The sequence below is a fragment of the Gracilinanus agilis genome, chromosome 3 (assembly GCF_016433145.1).
Source record: "Gracilinanus agilis isolate LMUSP501 chromosome 3, AgileGrace, whole genome shotgun sequence".
Classification (NCBI taxonomy): domain Eukaryota; kingdom Metazoa; phylum Chordata; class Mammalia; order Didelphimorphia; family Didelphidae; genus Gracilinanus; species Gracilinanus agilis.
In genome coordinates this window covers 1,437,050-1,457,157 of record NC_058132.1, presented here as the reverse complement: position 1 = coordinate 1,457,157, position 20,108 = coordinate 1,437,050, and the positions used below count along the sequence as shown (strand labels likewise).

The 20,108-nt window shown below is 54.9% G+C and overlaps 1 protein-coding gene across 1 annotated transcript in view; it reads left to right on the top strand.

Annotated features, from left to right (window-relative positions):
* The window catches only part of LOC123239270 (zinc finger protein 91-like), a 310,142-nt gene extending 298,214 nt beyond the window's left edge, over positions 1-11,928 (top strand). The window contains exon 6 of the mRNA XM_044666523.1: positions 10,598-11,928. Coding sequence (XP_044522458.1) covers positions 10,598-11,928 — 1,331 coding nt within the window. The remainder of the gene's footprint in view (positions 1-10,597) is intronic.
* The last annotated feature ends 8,180 nt before the right edge of the window (positions 11,929-20,108 follow it).

The following is a 20,108-nucleotide window of genomic DNA, read 5'->3' as shown; positions in this document are numbered from 1 at the left end:
GCATCGCCCACCCCAAAGGCCCCCTCTAAGTCACTGATGCTTCCTGGAGCCTGGCCCTGAGCCCCGCCCTGTGGGGTGTCCCGGCATCCCGCCCCCCCTCCTCACCTCTGCAGGCTGGCTGGCTCTCGGCTCCTCCAGTGGTGCTCCTGGGCCTCAGCCAGCTGTCACCGACTCTGCTGCAGGGAATCCTGAGCAGAGAGAGACCCTGCATTAGTACCTGCCCTCAGACCCTCCCCACCGTGTGACCTTGGACAAGTCCCTTATCCCCTCTGCCCCGCTGTTCTCTCCGGCCTCAGAACCAACCCGGAACACAGATTCTGGGACAGAAGAGAAGCCCCCGGGCGGAACCTTCCTGGGGAGTGTGCTGGGAGGCTGGCCCAAGAGCGAGGAGGCTCCACACCACGGGCCCTCACCCGGGGGTTCTGCTGGCACGGATGCCCCCCCAGAGCCAGGCTCGGGGCGCCAGGGCCCCCCCCATCGGGATCCCCCGCTCTCAGGAGCAGGCCAGGGAGTGCGCCTGAGAAGCCCCAGGTGTGAGGGACGTGGGGGCTGCCGGCAGCGACAGCCCAGTGCCCGCCCCCCCCCCCCCCTCCACGAGGCGCCTCCTGCAAGTCGGGCTTGACTTTGTGACAGGCACGAGGGCGGCCTCGCTCAGGGAACCCACTTCTTTCCGGCTCCGAGACTCGGCTTTCCCGTTGGCGGCTCTGCCACAGAGGGCCCGACTCGAGACCCCCCAGGCTCGGGAGTGCCCCCTCCCGTGCCAGAGCCAGACCTCCACAGCCCAGCCGGGATCCCTCTGCCCCTCGGGGCCTCAGCTCCCGGCCTTCCCAGGGGGCACGAGTCACTTACCCCCGCGGCCTCTCCCCAGGGCTGGCTGCGGGGCGGACCCAGGAGACCCGGCGCTGGGCGAGGCCGCTCCTTCCTCCACCCTCCGGGCCAAGAGGGAAGAGTCCGAGGCCCGGGACGGGGAGGGGGAGGGGGGAGCGGGGGCCGGAACCCCGGTGAGCTGCCGCAGGAGGCAGGAAGAGCCGCCGCGCCGCAGGGAGCCTGGGCCGGAAGCGGGACTGAGTGGGACACCTCCCGCCCGCAGGCCCTCGGATTCCCAGGGGCAGACCCTGACCCGAACAGCGGCACACACCAGCGGGCGAGGAGTTCACCAGCAGCCCTCAATTCGTGCCGCCGACCCCCTCCCCGACGGCACGCACGCACGCACGCACGCACACCCCGAAGGCAGCGTGGTCGTCACCATGGTCACCAAGAAGCTTCCCACCCCACAGGGAACCAAGACAGGCCCGGAGGCCAGGCGCATGCGCAAGAAGGCCTCTCTCCCTCCCCGCCTCCCGGGGCATCCCCCGGGCTACGCTCCAGCACACGTAGGCGCAAAAGCGGACGTTCCCATAACACTATGCGCCGCGACACGAACCGCCAAACTCTCCTCCAAGGGAGCGCTGCGGTATGGCTCGCCCTGGCTCTCCGGTCTCCGCCACGCTCTCACTCACCCAGGCTGGGGAACCACGAGGTTCTATTTGCGCACATAGCAAAGGACGGCGGGGACTCGGAGGGAACACGAGGTCACCGCTCCACCAATCAGGAACGGTGCGTCCCGCTTCTATGGCAACCTCCGGCCTGTCCATTAGCCAATAGAAAGGCGAGAAAAGCAAGCTGCCCCGCCCACCTCCAGCTCCCATAATCCTGCCCCATCCCGCATAGGCGGGGCCCGAGCCGGAAATGAGTCGCGACTAAAGGGCTTGGTTGCTTCAAAGCAACCTCGCCGGGGACTCCTGTTCCACTATGGAAATGCCTCTCCAGGAAGTGCCCAGCTCCCTGCGGGTTCCGCTCCGCGTGGTTTGGGGGCCGTTTGCGGGGCCTGAATGCGATGCTCCCCCTGGGACCGGCCTCTCCAAGCGCCCCGTTAGCACCCCTCCTCCCCCGGGACAGGATGCTGGCTAAACCTGCAGCCCTTCTCCGACCTCGGTTTACCCCACGGCGAGCGCGGGCGCGGGCGAGCCTGCCCGGAGAATTCAGCCCGGGAGAAGCCTATGGGCAGAGCGCCATCCCCGAGTGTAGGGCAGAGAGTGGCCTTCTCCTCACCTCCGGGCAAGGGGGCGGGACTCCTCCTGGAGCTCCTGGGGTACCCCCACCCCCACCCCGGGGCAGAAGCCTTCTCAGGTTCCGGGTCAGGGCCCATTTGCTGGCAAGTCTCTGGCCTGGCCCAAGCCACCGTGGGAAGGGATGGGCAGCCGGGAAAATGAGATTAAGTCTGCCTGGGCCCGTCTTTAGATTTAATCGCCCGTGGAGAGAGCGCCTGGGGGGGGGGGGGGTCCTAACCCACGTGTGCCCCCCCCAGGCGGTCTACCCTAGGGGCAGGCACCGGAAGTGACCGGCTAAAAAGAGGGGGTGGAGTGAGGGAGAGGGTGTCTGGTGACAGAGGAGTGCTGGACCACTGAGGCCGGGGGAGCCGCTTTAGTATCTTCTTAGAATTCTAGGGGGAGGGGAGTTCAAGACGGACTGAACCTTCCTGAACTTCTCTTAAGGAACTTCCCCTGAATAGAGACTATGAGGGAAGCTTTGCTGCCTTCACCTCCGGGCTGGCTGGGTTCTTATCTCCTCACTTCCTCTCTCTTAACTGTAAATAAACTTCCACAGAAGTCAATTTTGACTCGAGATTACTCTGAATTGAGGGTTGATAGTAGTTCAGTCCTCTGGCAACCATCTTGTAACATATTGAACCCATAAAACCCCATTTTCCCCCCTCACAGTGGCACCCCGCGGGGCGAAGTCGAGCCCAGAAGCCTCGCCCGGCTGCACCAGGCCAGGGGAGGTGTTAGGAGAGCGGGACACGGCCCAGGACTGCGCCTGGGGCGCTGCCCCATCTGCCCCCACACCCGAGAGTCCCTCCTTTCTTCTCTTGGGCTTCTGGCTGAGCGTGGCGAAGCCCAGAGGGGGCACCAAGAAAGAGGGCGACACTGTGGGGAACGGGGCCTCCCCTCCCTCCCTCCTTCCGGACCCGGCCTAAGGCCCCTGGGCTGCCCGCTGGGGCTGCTCCTTCCCAGCTCTGTGAGAGAGAATAGTGTTTAGCCAGAATTGCTGCAGAGTTAGAATGGGACAGCGCACAAGGCTAGCCCGGGAGCTCCTCCGGGGCAGGGGATGTTGCTGTGGTTCTCTGGGCCCGGTGCCCGGTCCAGGGCTGGTGCCTGGGAGGTGCCAGGCCCCCGGAGCTTCAGGGAGACCCCTCTGGGCCGAGGGAGGCTGCCTGGCGAGCACAGGGCTGAGGAAGTGTCACCTGCATACGGCTGTACACCGGACATGGTGCCTGTTGACACTCGCCCCTCCCTGAGGAAGGGTGCTGCCATCCCCATTTTACAGCTGGGGACACTGAGGCAGACAGCCCTGGACGCTGCATCCCATATCTAAGCGGATCCTCACCATTCCTTCCATTTGCGGATGAAGAAATGGGCCCAGATGGTTGCTTCCTAACGTCCAGCTTAGATCTAGTGAGCCTGGAGGCTGCGGAGGGCAGGAGTTCTCAGCCCAGGAAGCCATCCGGCGCCCCCCAGGCAACCCCAGGGCCCGCTCCTCCCAAGCTGGCAGGGCTCAGCCAGTGCCAGAACTAAAAATCGGTCTGGGGGCTGCTGAGGAGATCTCAAAGCACTGATGAGGGGAGGCCTTTCGTGCCCGGGAGCCTGGAATCCTAGAGGGGAAGGAAGGAGCCCCCTCCATGGCACACTGGTCGTGTGACTGGCGCCTAAATAATTTACCTCCCGCCCCGGGACGTCCTGGGCAGACAAGGAAGAAACGGAGGCGGCCCGGGGGGTCAAGGGCGACGCACCCAGGGCCACCCAGCAGGAAGCGCATCACTGGGCACTTATTAGGCACCAGGACTGTGCGGGGCTGCCCACCCACTTACAGGCACAGGAGAGACCTCAAAGGGAGGTCCAAGGCTGGGCCCGATGCCAAGGGAGTGGGCAGGGCCGGTCGTGGGAGGAAGCCCCGACGGGGCCAGCATGGGGAGGGGTCCAGGATGACCGGGGCCTGGCGGAGCCCTGCACTAGCTTCTCAGAGGCTCCCTGGGGATGTCCAGAGGTGGCCGGCCGGGTGGAGGGCACATGGAAGGAGCTGGCCATCCGGGGCCTGGAGGAGAGGAGGCCGGGGTCCGGGGTCCGGAGACTTCTCATGGGGAGGAAGGGGCGCTCCCAGGGAGGGCTCTGGGCAAAGGCCAAACTAGTGACCGCAGGCCTCCTTCTGCCCCCCAAATGCTGAGCCTTCCTCAGCCCGAGAAGAACGAGGCTGTGAGGCTCCCCGCCTATAAGCTGGGAGCAATGCCGCCTCCTCACAGCTCCCCCTTCCTCGGCCCGACGCCCCATGCCGGGCGTCCTGAGTGGGGCCCCCACTCACCTGCTTCCCTTTCAAAGGCTTCATCTGGAGGCCAGGAAGGCAGCGGGGAGGAGGCGCCCTCCTGCCGTCCAGGGATGCCCCAGCTGGGGAGCCAGGCCAGGCCTTTCTCAGTGGGATTCCCTCTTTGGCCTGGATTCTTCCTGGCCTCGACTCTTGGCTGCGGGGGGCGCCTGGGGGCCCAGTTCTATGGCCAAGTCCGCAGTGATGCCCCGAAGCTCGGGGATGGAGGCAGCGGAGCCCTCGAAGTGGGGGGGCTGGCCTGGGTCGGGAGAGGCCAGTGCTGTGGTGAGAGGACGCTCGGCAGGGCCCCCTAAGGCCCAGGCCCTGGCTGGACCAGATCCCCACGGAGAGCTGCCGCCCAGGCAGGGCCGGAGGGGGAAGAGGGGCCGCCGGCCAGCTTGTCGTGGCCTCCCTAATGCAGCTCCGCGTGTGAAGGCTTGTCGAGGGGGGGCCCTTCCCGTGAGCCCCTGCCGGGCCGGGGTGCAGCCGCATCACTCTTCTTGGCTGATGGCAATCGCACAAGGAAAGCTGGCCGGGGAGGCCCTGAAGTGGGAGTCTCTGCCCAGGAGAATGGGGAGGGGGCAGGAGTGTGCCCGGCAGCCCCCGAGGAGGGGTGCGGGGGGGCTGGCGGGCCGCGGGAAGGCCCTGATGCCTGGATCCGCAGATGCCGGCCGAGGCCCTGGCCCGGAGGCCGCAGGCCTGGTCTCCTCATCCCAAAGAGATTCCGGGCCTCTCATCATCTCCCCTCCCCCCTCCATGGGGGAGAAGGAAGCTGGGGGAGGCCAGGCCGGGATCCGGGGGCACCAGGCTAAAAGCCCAGGCCGCACAGACCTGCTGGGCCACGGCGGACCCTTTCTGGCTTTTAACCAAGGCTCGGGCCCCCCAAATCCATGGCACCCCTCCCCAGGCTTCGGAGGTTTCAGTGTCCCCCCTGGCAGGAATGGGCTGAAGGGGGGGCCTGGTGGGGTCCCGGGTCAAGCCTGGAGCCACAGCAGGGAGAGTTAAAGGGTGGGCGGGAGGGCAGCAGAGCTGACCAGGACCCCCGCGAAGAGCCCACTCTTTGTTGGGGGGTCTCTGGAGGCGGGACAGCGCGGGGAAACGAAATTGAACCGAGCCGGAGTGCCAGTGGAGGTGCAGAGGCTGTTCTCTGGGGCCGCCTGTGGCTCTCTCTTTTTCTACCCTCTTTCTTGGTGATCTCCTACATTCAGCATCGCCCAGGAACCTTGGAAACATCCTGTGCCCGGCAGGCGCCTACTGACCCTCCTCCTGTGACTAACCAAGGAGCTGTCGGCATCATGCAGTACGGAGCGGCTCCCGCCCAGCATGGTGGCTGACTGCATTGTAACCAAGCCAGGCCCCTCCTTACTTCCTGCTATCAGACCTAGGTTAGGCCTGAAGATACTTGGGGCAGTTGATTAGACCTTAGAAGATCCTCCGGCCCGAATCCTGTTTCCGTTATGGTCCTGCCCTTCTCACTCTTCTCCAAAGGGGCGTTTGCTGTTCGGTCTGCTACAGGGCCAATAAGAAGGCAGCTCTGGAAGGCGATTCCGGACTACTTTGTCATTCCCCTGTTCTCCTCGTAACTCGCTGTTTCCTGGGTCAGCGGGAGTTTGAGGTACATCCCTGCTGCGGCATTAACTCACCGACTGCTGGTTTATTGTGGGGCTGATTCTAGGGGAAGTTTCTGTACTCTGGGGGTTTGTTTGGGGGTGTCTGTGACTAGGGTTGTTCTTGCCATGAACCTGTATTGTTTTTCTGTGTCTCCCTGGGGCCAAATAAGGATGCTGATTGCAATAGTTTCAGTACAAGGGAAAGCTACTGAGAAAAGAGTCACACAGGGGAAACTGAGGGAGAGATAGCCATCCTCCTGTGCTGGCTTGTCAGAGCTGGTGACGAGCTGTGCTAAAGCCACAGCTTGGATGGCTTCCTGTATCCCCACACTGGTCAGAAGCCATGGAGGGGCCCAGCCTGGGGGAGGGGGAACCCCCAGCCATAGCTCCCCGGTGATCTCCTCCTGGCCCTGGTGTGTTCTGGGCCTGAGCCGGGTCGAGGGACCTCATCCAAGACCAGCCGCTCTGCGGCCTCACTCCTTGGCTCCCGCTGCCACCCATGGCGGGCAGAAAGAGCCCTGTCAGGAGCCAGAGTCCCCACTCGATGTGGCCGCCAGGAAACATGGGGCGCCCCAGTGCTAGGTGAAGAGCTGGGAGGCATCTGGCGCCCTCCGGCTGGGCTTTCCCCTGGAGCCTGGCACATGCCCCACTCTGTGCCTGCCCCTGGGACTAGTCCTCTGAAGAATGCCTGCATGGCTGAGCCTGGGGCCAGACCAGGCTCCCTGGGCAAGTCCGGTCACCTGTCTGCCTCAGTTTCCTCATCTGGGCGGTGGGAATGAAAAGAGCCCCCACACCCGGAGGCTGGCTACAAGGCCTGAGGGCCCCCCCAGACCCCAAGGGCCACCTCCAGGACACAGGATGGGGGCCATAGTCTGGGGGACTCGTAGGCCAAAGAGGAGGAGGTGGGGCACCCCGCATGGGGGGCGGCCCGCCCTCCCCTGCGGCCTAGAAGCAGCTGGGCATCCCAAAGCCAGGACTCACCTGGCACCCACCATTCTCCAGCCACTCGGAGCTGGGAGAGCAGAGAGAGATGAGGGTCTTCCCCGCCCCCTCTGCCAAGCCCCGCCTTCCTTGGAGCGAGCCTCCCTCTCCTGGGGGCCCCTGCCCAGGAGGCTCTCAGCTGCCTCCATGTAAGCTCAGGCTCTCTGCCCCATTGGCCAGGTGGGGAAACTGAGGCGAGCAGAGTAAAGGGACTTGCCAGGGACCCTGCTAGTGGCTGAGGCTGGATTCGAACTGAGATCTTCCTGACTCCAGGTGGGTCCTTTGTTTCCTTTGGCTCCTGCCACCGGGACACTCCCAAGCAAGGGCCCACTCCTGCTTGGCCTTCAAGGCCTCCTAAAGGAGATGCCACCATCCTGCTGTCCCTCCATGGCCTCTCCTCTGGGGAGGATCTCAAAGCACCTTCCAGCCCAGACCCCACGGGCTAGGACTCAAGGATTCCAAAACACTCTCAGGGGAGGGTGTGGAAACCCCGCTAAAAGCCCTGAGTTCCAATTCAGCCCGGACTCTGCCTGCCTCAGATTCTGCTTCTGTTCAATGGGGGCAGCCTCCCAGGAAAGTCTGGAAACTGGGATCAGCTCCCTCCGCCAGGGGATCCCCAAACTCTTCCCAGTGACAGGGCCAGGCAGGGTCTGAGCAGCCCAGAACCCACCCGCCCTGCGGCCGCTTGCGCTGAGATAGACAAAAACAGGATTCAAAGTCAATACGCTGAAGGGGAGCTCGGGACTACGAGTCCCACAATGCCCCGGAAGGCCGCTTGCGCACTAGCAGCCGGAGCCTACAATTCCCACAGCGCCTCCATAGATGGTGTTATTTTCGCTGCGGCTGTAGAGGCCCGGGCTGCTGGAGGGAGGGTCTTGCCCAAGGTCTAAGTGGGATCACCTCCAAGTCGGGCCGGAGCGCTGTGGCAATCCGAGAAGGGCGACAAGTGGGTTCGGGTAAGACTGAAATCGCAACTCGGACCTCGGCCAGGACCCAGCCTCGCCTACTCGGGAGCGCGCGGGAGTCCAGTCTCCGCCGCTTGGGCCATTGGGAAATTGAGTCCTGGCGAGTAGTCACGCCGCCAGTTCGCGACTGCACACGCGCTTCCGCGGTGAGTTGAAGCCGGGCCCCCAGAGACTGCCTATGGCGCAGGCGCAGGCTCCGGGGCACATGGGAGCTGTAGTCCGTGGCCTGTCGGGTGCGCAGGCGTAGTCCGCGATTGGACCTACCAGTTCCTCCTGCTTTGTCCGGCTCTGCGCACCTGCCCGGGGAGGGGGTTGGGGCGGGGAATCTGTGCTACCCTTTGACCGAGAGTCTGAAGCGAGGAAAGGGAGGGGTCAGAGGTCGGCCTGGGCGCGGAGCCTGTAGGGAGGAGGTGGGCCTTGCATCTCTAGGACTATGGGCGGGGCTGCCTGGGGGTTCCTGGTTTCCATGGTGACGGCGAGGGGCGCACTAAGATCACGGGGGCGTGGTCAAAGACCGGTCCGCCCCGTTCTGGGAACCTCTGTTGCCGGGGAGGGAAGGGACCCAGCCAGATTGGAGCTTCCCCTATCCCCCAAGACCCCGACTACTGGGACTCCCGCTCCACCCAGAATGCAGTGTTTGGGGCCCCTGGGGGGAGGGGTTAGCAGGAGGGGAGCCCCCAGCCCTGACCCGGAGCACTGGCCCCCAGAAGGGGTGTCCTCTGAGGCTGGGAGTGCAAAGGGGCCCCTGGGCAGGGGCGGCAGCAGGAAGGGAGCCCCCCTGAGGTTGGGGCCACAAGGGGGTGCCCCTGCCTCTGTGTCTCGCTGCCGAGCCTCAGTGCCCCCGTGACCTATGGGCCGGCCCTGGGCTGGAGGAGAGAGGTGAGCTGGGGGGAGGTTGGGAGGCAGGAAGAGGGGGCCCCAACCCCCCTGCCCTCTTCCTCCTGGCTCTTCACGGGGCTGTAATGGGGGGCAGAGGCGGAGTGGCTCAGGTTTTCCCTTTCCCTGCAGCAGCCCCCCTCTGCCATCTGGCAAAGCACCAGGTACACAGCAGATGCGGAATCCATGCTGCTTGGCTTCTCCCGGCCCTCGTGCCCTCCTTGACCCTGGTGGGGCACACCTTGTTTAACAGGACCCTGAAGCTCCCAGACAGGCAGAGGGACCCCTTAAAAGTTAGGTGAGAGCTGCTGGGTAGCTCAGTGGATTGAGAGTCAGGCCTAGAGACGGGAGGTCCTAGGTTCAAATCCGGCCTCAGACACTTCCCAGCTGTGTGACCCTGGGCAAGTCACTTGACCCCCATTGCCCACCCTGACCACTCTTCCACCTAAGAGCCAATTCACAGAAGTTAAGGGTCAGCCCTGTCTATGCTGCTCCTGCCTGCTATGAGGGAGCACCCAGGTCTGTGTCCAAGGGGCCATGGGGACCCCTTACATGGGCTTGAGGAGGGGGCACCCTGGGTAGACTTAGAGTGCTCTAAAATAGCCTCTTTCCTGCAGAGGGTCCATGTGGGCAATAAGGGGAAGATGAACACCTGGCGTCATCAGCCTCTCCCGCCTTCTGCCACCTGGCCCACCACATGCCCCTTTTCTACTCTATGGCCAGACCTGAGAGCACCATGGAGCCCACTCTCAAGCCAAGGGGCAGGAGGCATGGGGGGAGGCCCTGACTGTGTGCCAGGAGGTCGGCAGGCATAAGAGGGACAAGCCTTGCCCATGTGGTCTGAGCAGGGGAGAAGAATCAATCCTGGGGGCTGGAGGGAGGCAAGGCAGGATGAGGGGCAGGAGCCAGGCCTTGGGAAAGGATGGGGTGCTGATAGCTAGGGCAGAAGCCTGGAGACTGGACGCCATGTCATGGGTGAGATATCAGAAGGAGGAGGCCATTTTGACTCCCAGACTGCTGGGGAGCAGTATTTATCTAAGCTGGGAAGGATGGATGGAGGGGAAAGAGCTGTGGCCAGATCTGCATTTAGGAGAAATCCCGGTTCTAAGGTGGCACAGACAGGAGGGAGCCAAGGGGAGAGCCTGAGCCTGGGAGGCTGGAAGGGTCAGGGAGCCCTAGGAAGAAAGAAGGAGGAGGTTCGAAGTGGGGAGAGAGGAGTTCATGGGGCCATTCAGTTTGGCATACCCAGTAAGCCATGGGTGGCATGGCCTGAAAAGTCAAGAGGGGTGGGAGCTGGGGTGGACCTGGAGGTCCTGAGGCAGAAGGAACACTCTGCCTCCAGAAGAGGATGTCCGACTGGATATTTTTTGGATTGTTTTTTTCCGTTTGTTTCTTTTAGCCTGGGCCACTGGAGAGTCAGCTGGGAAGCAGGGCATTGCTGAAGAAAGGTTCCCGCCCCCCCTCCCCCTCTGGGGACAATGGAAAGATTCTCTAGCAATGTTCCTTTGGACTCCAAAAGAGGAGAAGCCAGGAGGGAAAAGACAGGAAACCAGGAAACCCCTTTAGGCCCCCATGAAGTGGCAGCTGAGGATGGTGGCCAGGAACACAAAGAGCACAAAAACCCCATTGACCCGAAGTCAGTCCTGGTTCCGAGAGTCCAAGGATCTATGGATCTTCGGCCACCGAAGAGTGATCCACACGGGAAAAGTTTCAAACAGAACTCAAACCTGATGAAGCCAGAGGGGGTTTGTGAGGAGAACAAGCCCTGGAAATGTAAGGAATGCGGGAAAGCCTTTAGCTATTGCTCAGCCTTCGTTCTTCACCAGAGAGTTCACACTGGGGAGAAGCCCTATGCCTGTAAAGAATGTGGGAAAGCCTTCAGCCAGAGCATACACCTTACCCTGCACCAGAGGATTCACACCGGGGAGAAGCCCTACGAATGCAATGAGTGCGGGAAAGCCTTCAGCCAGGGCTCCTATCTTATTTCACATTGGAAAACACATACTGGAGAGAAACCCTATAAGTGTAATGAATGTGGGAAAGCCTTTACCAGAATCTCACACCTTACACAGCATCAAAGGACCCACACTGGGGAGAAGCCCTACAAATGCAATGAATGTGGGAAATCCTTCAGGAATCGCTCCTCCCTGATAGAACACCAGAGAATTCACACTGGAGAGAAACCGTATGAGTGTACGGAATGTGAAAAGTCCTTTCGTTTTTCTTCTGCTCTTATTAGACACCAGCGGATCCACACAGAAGAGAAACCCTACAAATGCAGTGAATGTGGAAAAGCCTTTACCCAGATTTCACACCTTACTCAGCACCAAAGAATTCATACAGGAGAGAAACCCTATAAATGCAATGAGTGTGGCACCACCTTCAGTCAGAGCTCATCCCTGATTGAACATCAGAGAATTCATACAGGAGAGAAGCCCTATAAATGTAATGAATGTGGAAAAGCTTTCACTCAGATTTCACACCTAATTCAGCATCAAAGGATTCATACTGGAGAGAAGCCTTATAAATGTAACGAATGTGGCAAAGCCTTCAGTAATCGTTCACACCTTATCCAACATCATTTAATTCATACTGGAGAAAAACCTTATAAATGTGTCGAGTGTGGGACAACTTTTAGTCATGGCTCATCTCTTATTGAACATCAGAAAATTCATACTGGAGAAAAACCCTATAAATGCAATGAATGTGGAAAAGCCTTCAGCCAGGGCTCATCCCTGACTCTGCATCAGAGAACTCACACTGGGGAGAAACCCTACCGATGTAATGAGTGTGGGAAAGCCTTCAGTAACCGGTCATACCTGATTCAGCATTATATCATCCACACTGGAGAGAAGCCCTATGAATGTAGTGAGTGTGGGAAGGCTTTCAGCTTCTCCTCAGCACTCATTCGCCACCAGAGAACTCACACTGAGGAGAAACCCTACCAATGTGGTGAATGTGGGAAAGCTTTCAGTCAGATTTTACTACTTACTCAGCACCAGAGTGTTCACTGTGAGGAAAAGCTGCCTGCCCCAAGCAGTGGCAGCCAAAGTGACAGCCATGGTTCAATTCCTGAAGAACTGCAGTCGTTCCCAGGTTGAGAAAAAATGTAGCCATGATTCATGCTTCAGGCAGACATTTATAAGTGTTGACTGTGCACCAGGCCCCTTCGATGGCACCAGATTGGAAAAGGAAAAACATGTTTTGTCTTGGTTGAGTCTGTATTGGTCTGATTCCCCCTGATTCCGAGCAGGATTGAACTGATTGGGACATCACACTGAGCAATTGAGCTGGAGCATGCAGGCCCATGGAGATGGATGGTGGGGGTCCATGGGTATCTTAGAAACTACTGGTAAGCAGCTGCAGATAATGGGTAGAATTCTGTAAGTAGTAGGTATGTTTGAGAAACCAGAAAAGGCACAGTAACCCAAGCTCAACTGGGCTGATTGGAATATATATGAAAGGCATAAATTGGATTGAGGAAAATGCCCTGGAGCAGCCTGAGCTGGACTCTTGGGAGTCTGGCATATCTATTTAATTGGAACTTTTTTCCCCTCATAAATCATTACAATTCTTTATCAAAACACTAGTAAGGCATAGAAGGTGCTAATCCTGGAGGTCTCAAAAGCAAGCAGCAAATTAAGAGTTTGGTACATTGCTGGGTTTGGGTCAGGAAACTTGGTTCAAGTCCCAACTGGGACACCAGTTGTGTGACTGTGAGCAAGGCCTTGACTGCCCCAGTGTTCTCTGTAAAACGGAGTTAATACATCTCTGCCCACCTCACAGGGTTATTGTAACGAAATGCAAGATAAATAGAAGCCATTGGGATTAATGTCTTTATGCTTAGAGCCCAGCTGAAACAAGGTGATCACCCTATATCTAGGCCCAACGTGGCACAGGTTCAGAATGGGCCAAGCAGCAAGCAGCTTATTGGAAAAAAGAGCCTTCATTGACCAGAGGGCAGCAGCTTGAAGCCTTCATGACAGAGCTGAGAGGGACAAGGAGAGCTGGCCTCAGCCCTGAGACCTTGCCCCAGGAGAAAGGATTCTTTCTGGACATGTTTGACCCAAAGGAAAAAGGGACTGTGGTCCTCCACTGGAGGGCCAAGGGCTGACTCCCAGGCTTTTCCCTCCCATCACCTTTCCTTTTCTGGAGAGTGCCAGAGAAAACAGGAAAGGAAAAGGCATCTGGACCCAAAGCCTTCACCCTTCATCTCTGCCAGGGCTCCCCCAAAACCTTGTGACATATGGGAGGAGTTCTTGACTCTCAGGCCACATATGTCAGCACCCTTATTCTGCCCACCCTCTGCAGCAACTTGGTGTCTCTTGTGCCCTCTCACTCACTGAGTGACCTGGGAAGAGTCTCCACTAACCAGAGAGAGCAGAGATGCCAGCTGTGCACAGGGCAGAAAGGCCCATGGACAGGAAGATTGGTTACTAGCAAACTTTGGTCCTTCCCCTAGGCTTACTCGGGAGGTCTAGGGGAGGAAAGGGCTGACCTGGAGTCGGGCTGCCTCAATGGGATCACCCTGCCCCTCAATCTCAGACCACTTCATCATTGCTGAAATACAAAAGGATTAGACCATAGGGAGATCTCTGGGGTCACCTCTGTGATCCTCTGAGTTTCATGGGCCTTTCGTACTTTCATACAGGAAACCCTGTAAATACAGTAGGCCAGCCTTTCCTGGGGGAGGGGGTTTTCTCAATGTGGGATATCACTTCCCAGTCTCCCTCTCTTGCCCTCCCAAATCAGCAAGCCAGTGGAGCACTGCTCAGATCTCTGGGAGCATGTTCCTGCAGAGCCAGAGCCAAGGAGGAACCCTTGAAGATCTGACGTTCCCCAGGGCTAGGAAAGGGGGCTTTCTAGCTGTGGCGCTTGTTATGAACCAAATTCTCAGTGTCCCACTTCAGAAGCTACCAGTTTTTCCTTCCTTGAACCCTACTTCTCATAGCATGCCAGAAAGAACTTAACCCACTTGTGTCTTTAACAGGCTGAGGAAGTGATCAGAGTAGTTCATTCCCAGGATTCCTCAGATGAGGAAATGGGCCCAGACTTGGGAAGGGGCTTAAGCTAGAAGTCAGTGATGAAAGCAACACTTGAACCCAGGTCCTCTGATGAAATCCAGGGCTGGCCTATGACCACCTTGAGCCCTCTGATCACAGGCATTTGCACACACACCCCTTCATAGTCAGCCCCTCCAAGGTCACCTCCCCTGCAAAACCCTTTGTTTTAGAGATGGGCAAACTGAGGAAGCCCGAAGAGGAGAGACCTTGCCCAAGGCCTTCCTGGCATGTTGGCTCTTACTTCTCTTGGACTCTTAAGTGGGAGTTTCTTGGGGGCCCTTTGACTCCCCTATTTGCATGCAGACCCATTTCATGAGTACAAGATACTAAACAGAAGGCCCAGGTGAATGTTAATGGAGGTCCCTGCTCCTGGATCATGTGGTAGATTGCTACCACTCCAGGGAGTGAAAAGTTAAATCAGAAATTCAAGCCTGAGCCTCTGGGTGCCAAGTTAGCCATGGAGGGAGCCAGACCTCCCCACCATTCCTTACGGCCCCACCCCTTTTTGGGGGGATAATATTTTTTCCACAATTACATATAAAAACAGTCTTCAACATTAGGGGAGTTTCTGAGTCTCAAATTCTCTCCTTCCATCCCCTCTACGTTCACTGAGATGGCAAGAAATCTGACAGAGATTTTACAAGTGGAATCATGTAAAACATTTTTCCAAATTAATCTTCTTGTAGAATAAAACTTGACCCCCCCCCAAAAAAAATGAAAAAGGAAAGTGAAACAGTATGTTTTGGTCTGCAATCAGGCTACATCAGTTCTTTGCAAGCAGCTGGCATTTTCCATCAAGAGTCTTTTGGGGTGGTTCCGGATCTTCGTATTGCTGAGAAGTTATTTGTAGTTGTTTATCATATGGTATGGTTGTTACTGCGTACAATGTTCTCATTCTACACACTTCACGCCTTCAGTTCATGTAAATCTTTGTAGCATTTTCTGAGCTTTTCCTGCTCTTCATTTCTTACAGCACAATAGTATTCCATTACACTCATGTGCCACAACTTCCTTGGTCCTTCCCCAATTGGTGGCTATCCCCTCACTTTCCAGTTCTTGGCCTTTTCCTTTTTTTTTTTTTTTTTTTTAAATCTCTGGGATACAGAACTCATAACAGTATTGCTGGGTTAAAGGGTACCGATTGTTTTATAGCCCTTTGGGCATAGGTTCAGATTGCTCTTCCGAATATGAATCAGTTCACACCTACTCCCACAGTATGTTCTCTCAATTTTCCCACATCTCCCAAGTTTTGTCATTTTCCTTTTCTGTCATAAAAGCCAATCCAATAGGTGTGAGGTGGTACCTGAGAATTGTTTTAATTTGCATTTCTATAATTAATAGTGACTGGGGGCATTTTTTCACATAACTGTAGAGAGCTTTAATTACTTTTCTGAGAACTGCTTATTCATTTGACCATTTGTTAATTGGAGAATGTCTTGTATTCAACTCATTTCTGTATTTGAGAAGTGAGACCTTATCAGTCTTGTCGAAAAAATTGTTTCACCATTATGACTACTTTGTATTATCTTCCATGCTATTTCCTGCCCTGTTTATCCTACTCTCTCTCCTTTCATCCTCAGAAGTGTTTTACTTCTGACTACTGCATCCTCCAATTTTCCATTTCTTCTATCCCTGCTCTCCCCTATCCCTTATTCCTTTCTCTTCTAACTTTCCTGTATGGTAAGATTGATTTCTTTATCCAATTGAGTGTGTATGTTCTTCACTCTTTGAGCCAATTCTAATAAGTAAGGTTCAAGTGCTCTTTTTCACCTCCTTCATTTTCCCCTCCTCCACTGTAAAAGTTCTTTTGTGCCTCTTTTATGTGAGATAATTTACCCCTTTCAACCTCTCCCTTAAGCCCTCTCCCAATGCATTCTTCTTTCTCATCCCTTCATTTTATTTTTTAATAGCATCTTATTCAACTTACACCCTTCCCCTCTTTTTTTTTTTTAACCCCTTCTAACTACCCTAACAAGGATAAAGTTCTTAGGAGTTACAAGTACCATCTTCCCATGTAGAGATGTAAACAGTTTAACCTTACTGAAATCTCTTCTGATTTATTGTTCCTGTTTATCTTTTTATGTTTCTCCTGAGTCTTTTATTTGGGAGTTAGATTCTCTATTCACCTCTGGTCTTTTCATTAGGAATGCTTGAAAGTCTTCTATTTCATTACTTTTTTTTTCTGCTGCAGCATTAAACTCGCTTTTGCCTGGTTAGGTTATTCTTGTTTGTAATTCTAGGTCCTTGTTTTCCTTAATATCATGTCCCAAGTCCTCTGTTCCTTTAATGTGGAAGCTGATAAATTTTGCATTATCCTGACTGTGCCTCCTTGATATTTGAGTTGTTTCTTTTTAGCTGCTTGCACTATTTTTTCCTTGACCTAGGAGTTCTGAAATTTGGTTATACTATTGCTGGGAGTTTTCATTTTTGTGGTCTCTTTTAGGACATGATCAGTGGATTCTTTCAACTTCTATTTTATCCTCTGGTTCTAGAATGATAGGTTAGTTTTCTCTGATACTTTCTTGAAAGGTAATGTCTAGGCTCATTTTTTTTTAATCATAGCTTTTAGATAGTCCAATAATTCTTAGATTTTCTCTCCTAGATCTATTTTCCAGATGAATTGCTTTTCCAATGGGATTATTCACATTTTCTATTTTTTCTTTTAACTTGGTTTTATTGTTTTTTGATGTTTCATGGAGTCATTGGCTTCCACTTGTCCTGTTCTAATTTTTAAGAAATTACTTTCTTCAGTGAACTTTTGTACCAATTTTGCCCAATTTTGCTTTTTAAGAAGTTCTTCTCTTTAGTGAATTTTGTGCCTCTTATCACTTGACCTTTTTAAAAGGTTTTATATTTTTTGCTATTTTTTGTTCCTCCTTTTCCAAGCTGTCTACTTTTTTCATTATTTTTCTGTATTGCTCATTTCTTTTCCCAGTTTTTCTTCTACCTCATTTGATTTTTTTAAAACCCTTTTTGAGCTCCTGCAGTAATTCTTTTGGGACTTGAAACCAGTTCACTGGGGGAAGTGGGGCTTTGGATGCAGCAGTACTGGCTTTGTTGTCATCTTCTGACTCTGTGTTTTGGTCTTCCCTATTACTAAGATAATTTTATGTGTTGAGTTTGTTTTTGTTTGTTTGCTCATTTTCTAGTCTTTTTCTTGTCTTTTAACTCTAAAAAACTCACAAGCAAGCTCTGTTCCTGTGATGGAGGTATAGTCTCAAGTTTTGGGTTCTTTGCTACCTCTGGGAATCTATAAGTTTTCCATTCTTCCAAGATGGTTTGATCAAAGGAAAGGTGTGTTTAATACTTTCAGTGTGTGCTGTGATTTGTGAGCAGCCATAATCATTCTCTTCCACCTTGGAACTATGATCAGGGTCCCCTGTTCCCCCATTGCCTTAATCGCTGGTGTGTGCTAGTGCTCCTCCTCACCCTGGTACTGTGACCTGGATCTATGTATGGCAATGGAATAGAGTCCTGTACCTAGATCCAGCAAAGGAACCCCCTATAATCTTCCAACTGATTGTCTGACCCCACCCCAACCCTTACCATTTGTGGGTGAGAGCTCTAGAAACCATTGCTGCTGATTCAGCCACCCCCAAGGTTTGCATGGCCTTGCCAAAGGGGAGGACCTGCTTTAGTGAGCTGGTCTACACTCCACCACTCTTGTTCTGGTAAATTATCTTGCCCCGAAAAATTGTTTTACCCTATCTTTTTGTGGGTTCTACTGCCCCAGAATTCATTTTGAAATATTGTTTTAAAATTGTTTAGAGGAGAATTTTGGTAGAGGTCAGCAGTGTCTGTGTAGTTCCTCTGCAATCTTAATCTGCCCTCCCCTCACCCTTCTTTTTAAGAAGGGGGAAAACTGAAAAAAGTCACCCTGCTGAGGTTACAGAGTGAGAAACAGTTAAAATTTCAACCCTGAAGGACTATCCAATGAATGAAACTAGGCTATGGAGGCCCTGAATGACAGGCCATGGGGTCTCAGGTCCCTGAGAAAAAGCTGGTCATTGCAAAGGTGGAGACCTATAGGGGTGGGACGCTGCATGATTTTGCCAAAATTGACTCGTCTTCCATTTTCATTTGTTACAGTGAAGGGGTGACCCACCAGCTAGCAGAAGGGATTGGCAAGAGATCAGAAATCACAGACTCAAAATGGGGAAGCAGGAAGGGGCCCCAGCAGCCAGCCAGGCCCAGGAAGAATGACCACTAACCTTTGGGCCAAGAGATCAGTCAGGCAGTCTAGTCCACTTAGGGTCAGCTTTCACGGTGAGGGAGTATTTCCTTATTCACTTTCTTCTCTAAGCCTACCTTCACTTCCTTTTCCTATCACTGTCGGGGCATCCCATCCAATCGTTCCTTCAGGCTCCCATCCTGGATGAGGCACTGTCTCTCACCCATTCCCCTATCCAGTATGGTGCCAAGGTCTTTTCCCAGATTGCATCTCTTGCCAATTTCACTTCTGCCCCATTTCTGAACAATTGCACCTCTGCTGCATCTGTCAGTTTCACCAATGCATTATCTATGGTTGATTTCACCTCTGCAGCATCTCTCCTCTCCTCTGACAGGGCCCCCAGCCTGGTGCAAACCCTCATCACCTTCTGCCTGGACTAACTATTGGGGCTCTGCCTACCTCAGGTCTCTCCCTCTCTAGTCTATCCATCACAAGACTCTGGAGGGTAGGACCCATAACAATGGGTTCTTCATCTCGTGGTGGCCAAATTCCTCCCCTTCTCCTTTTCTGGAGGACATTGGGCCCCTGCAAAGGCTTGAATCCCTTCCTCTGCCTTCTGTGGCCCTTGCTCTCACCTGGCTCCATTCAAGCACTGCTCCTCCTGGGCAAAGCTTTTCATGGGGTTATCGGGGAGAAGCGTTCCAGGCTGTTGGGAGTGGAGCCACCTTCTCTCTGAAGTAGTAAGGAATAGGAGTCTTAGAGAAAGTCAAGGGCCTTCTGCCCCTTCCCCTAGCCTGGGCTTGAGGACAGGAACAGACCCCCTTGGGTAGCTCTGGACAGGTAGGAACTAATGGGATTTCCCTTGATGGCTGTTCATTGGAGGGAGCCAGGTGTCCCAATAAGCACTCTTGGCCTTGGATGTGTGCAGGCGTCTGGCCCAGGGCCCAATCTGATGTCATTTTGTGCCTGTCTCCCCCTCTTGTATATCCCAGGAGAAAGGGGGCTTCAAGTCAGATCTGGCTACTTCCTGCAGAAAGGAGACAAGTTTGGGTTCGCTGGGAATAGAAGAGGCAGCTTCATTGAGTCATTTCATTTGAAGACTGAGCCCATCAGAAACAAAAGTCAATAATTAGGGGTGCAGACAGAAGCATTGCCTAGGAAGTGAGACGGACTAGATGGCCAAAGACGGGCCTGTTGGAGGACGAGGAGCTAGCAATAGACTTGCCTTCACTGTCTCCGTTGGTGAGGGCTGGTCTGGCCCAGTGTTCTAGTTGTTCCCTCAAAGGAGGACCAGAGGTCCAGGCTGCTAACAAGAATATCATCTCCAGAGTGAACAGCACTTGTTAAGATGCAGTCCTGGAGGTCTTTTGCAGGAGCCTGTCCAAAAACGTGAGGACTAACCCTCGCCCCTTGAGGGAGAACAGTGTTCTTTTGGGGCTGGCCCATTCAAGAGCGAAACCAAACTGAGTCCTGATGTAGGGGGACGGAGAAAAAGGCATCCTTCAGGGCCAGAGTGTCCTGGAATCTGTCCCAGGATGGTATAGGGCTTGGGGACGATGTGGTGAATAAGGATTTCTGCCTTGACAGCTCTAAGGTTCTGGACCATTCTATGCCCCCCAGTAGATTTACGGGCCAAGAGTAGAGGGGGGTTGCATGGGGAGTGAAGAGGGACCAGCAGGCCATGACTAAGGAATCTGTCAATGAGGGGTTGGGGACCCGCTCTGGCTTGGGCAGCAATGGGGATCGGCCTTCAATGGGGAAAGATGGTGGAATCCTTGAGGCGGACTCTGGCTAGTTTGGCACGGGTTGCCCACGTATCCCTACGTCCCAAACCTCGAGGTTCACCTGGGCCCAGACTTGCAGCGGGAAATGTTGGGGTTTTGTTGGGGACCATCTTAATGAGTGAGAATCTTGTCCCAGAAGCGCCAGGCACAGAGGAAGCACAAGAAAAATGGGACGCGACAAGTGGGAGCCACATTGGCTTTTCCTGGCATTTCCACCCTGGGTCAGCGGTGGGGCCACTGCCAGGCTTCTGGCCAAGCCCCAG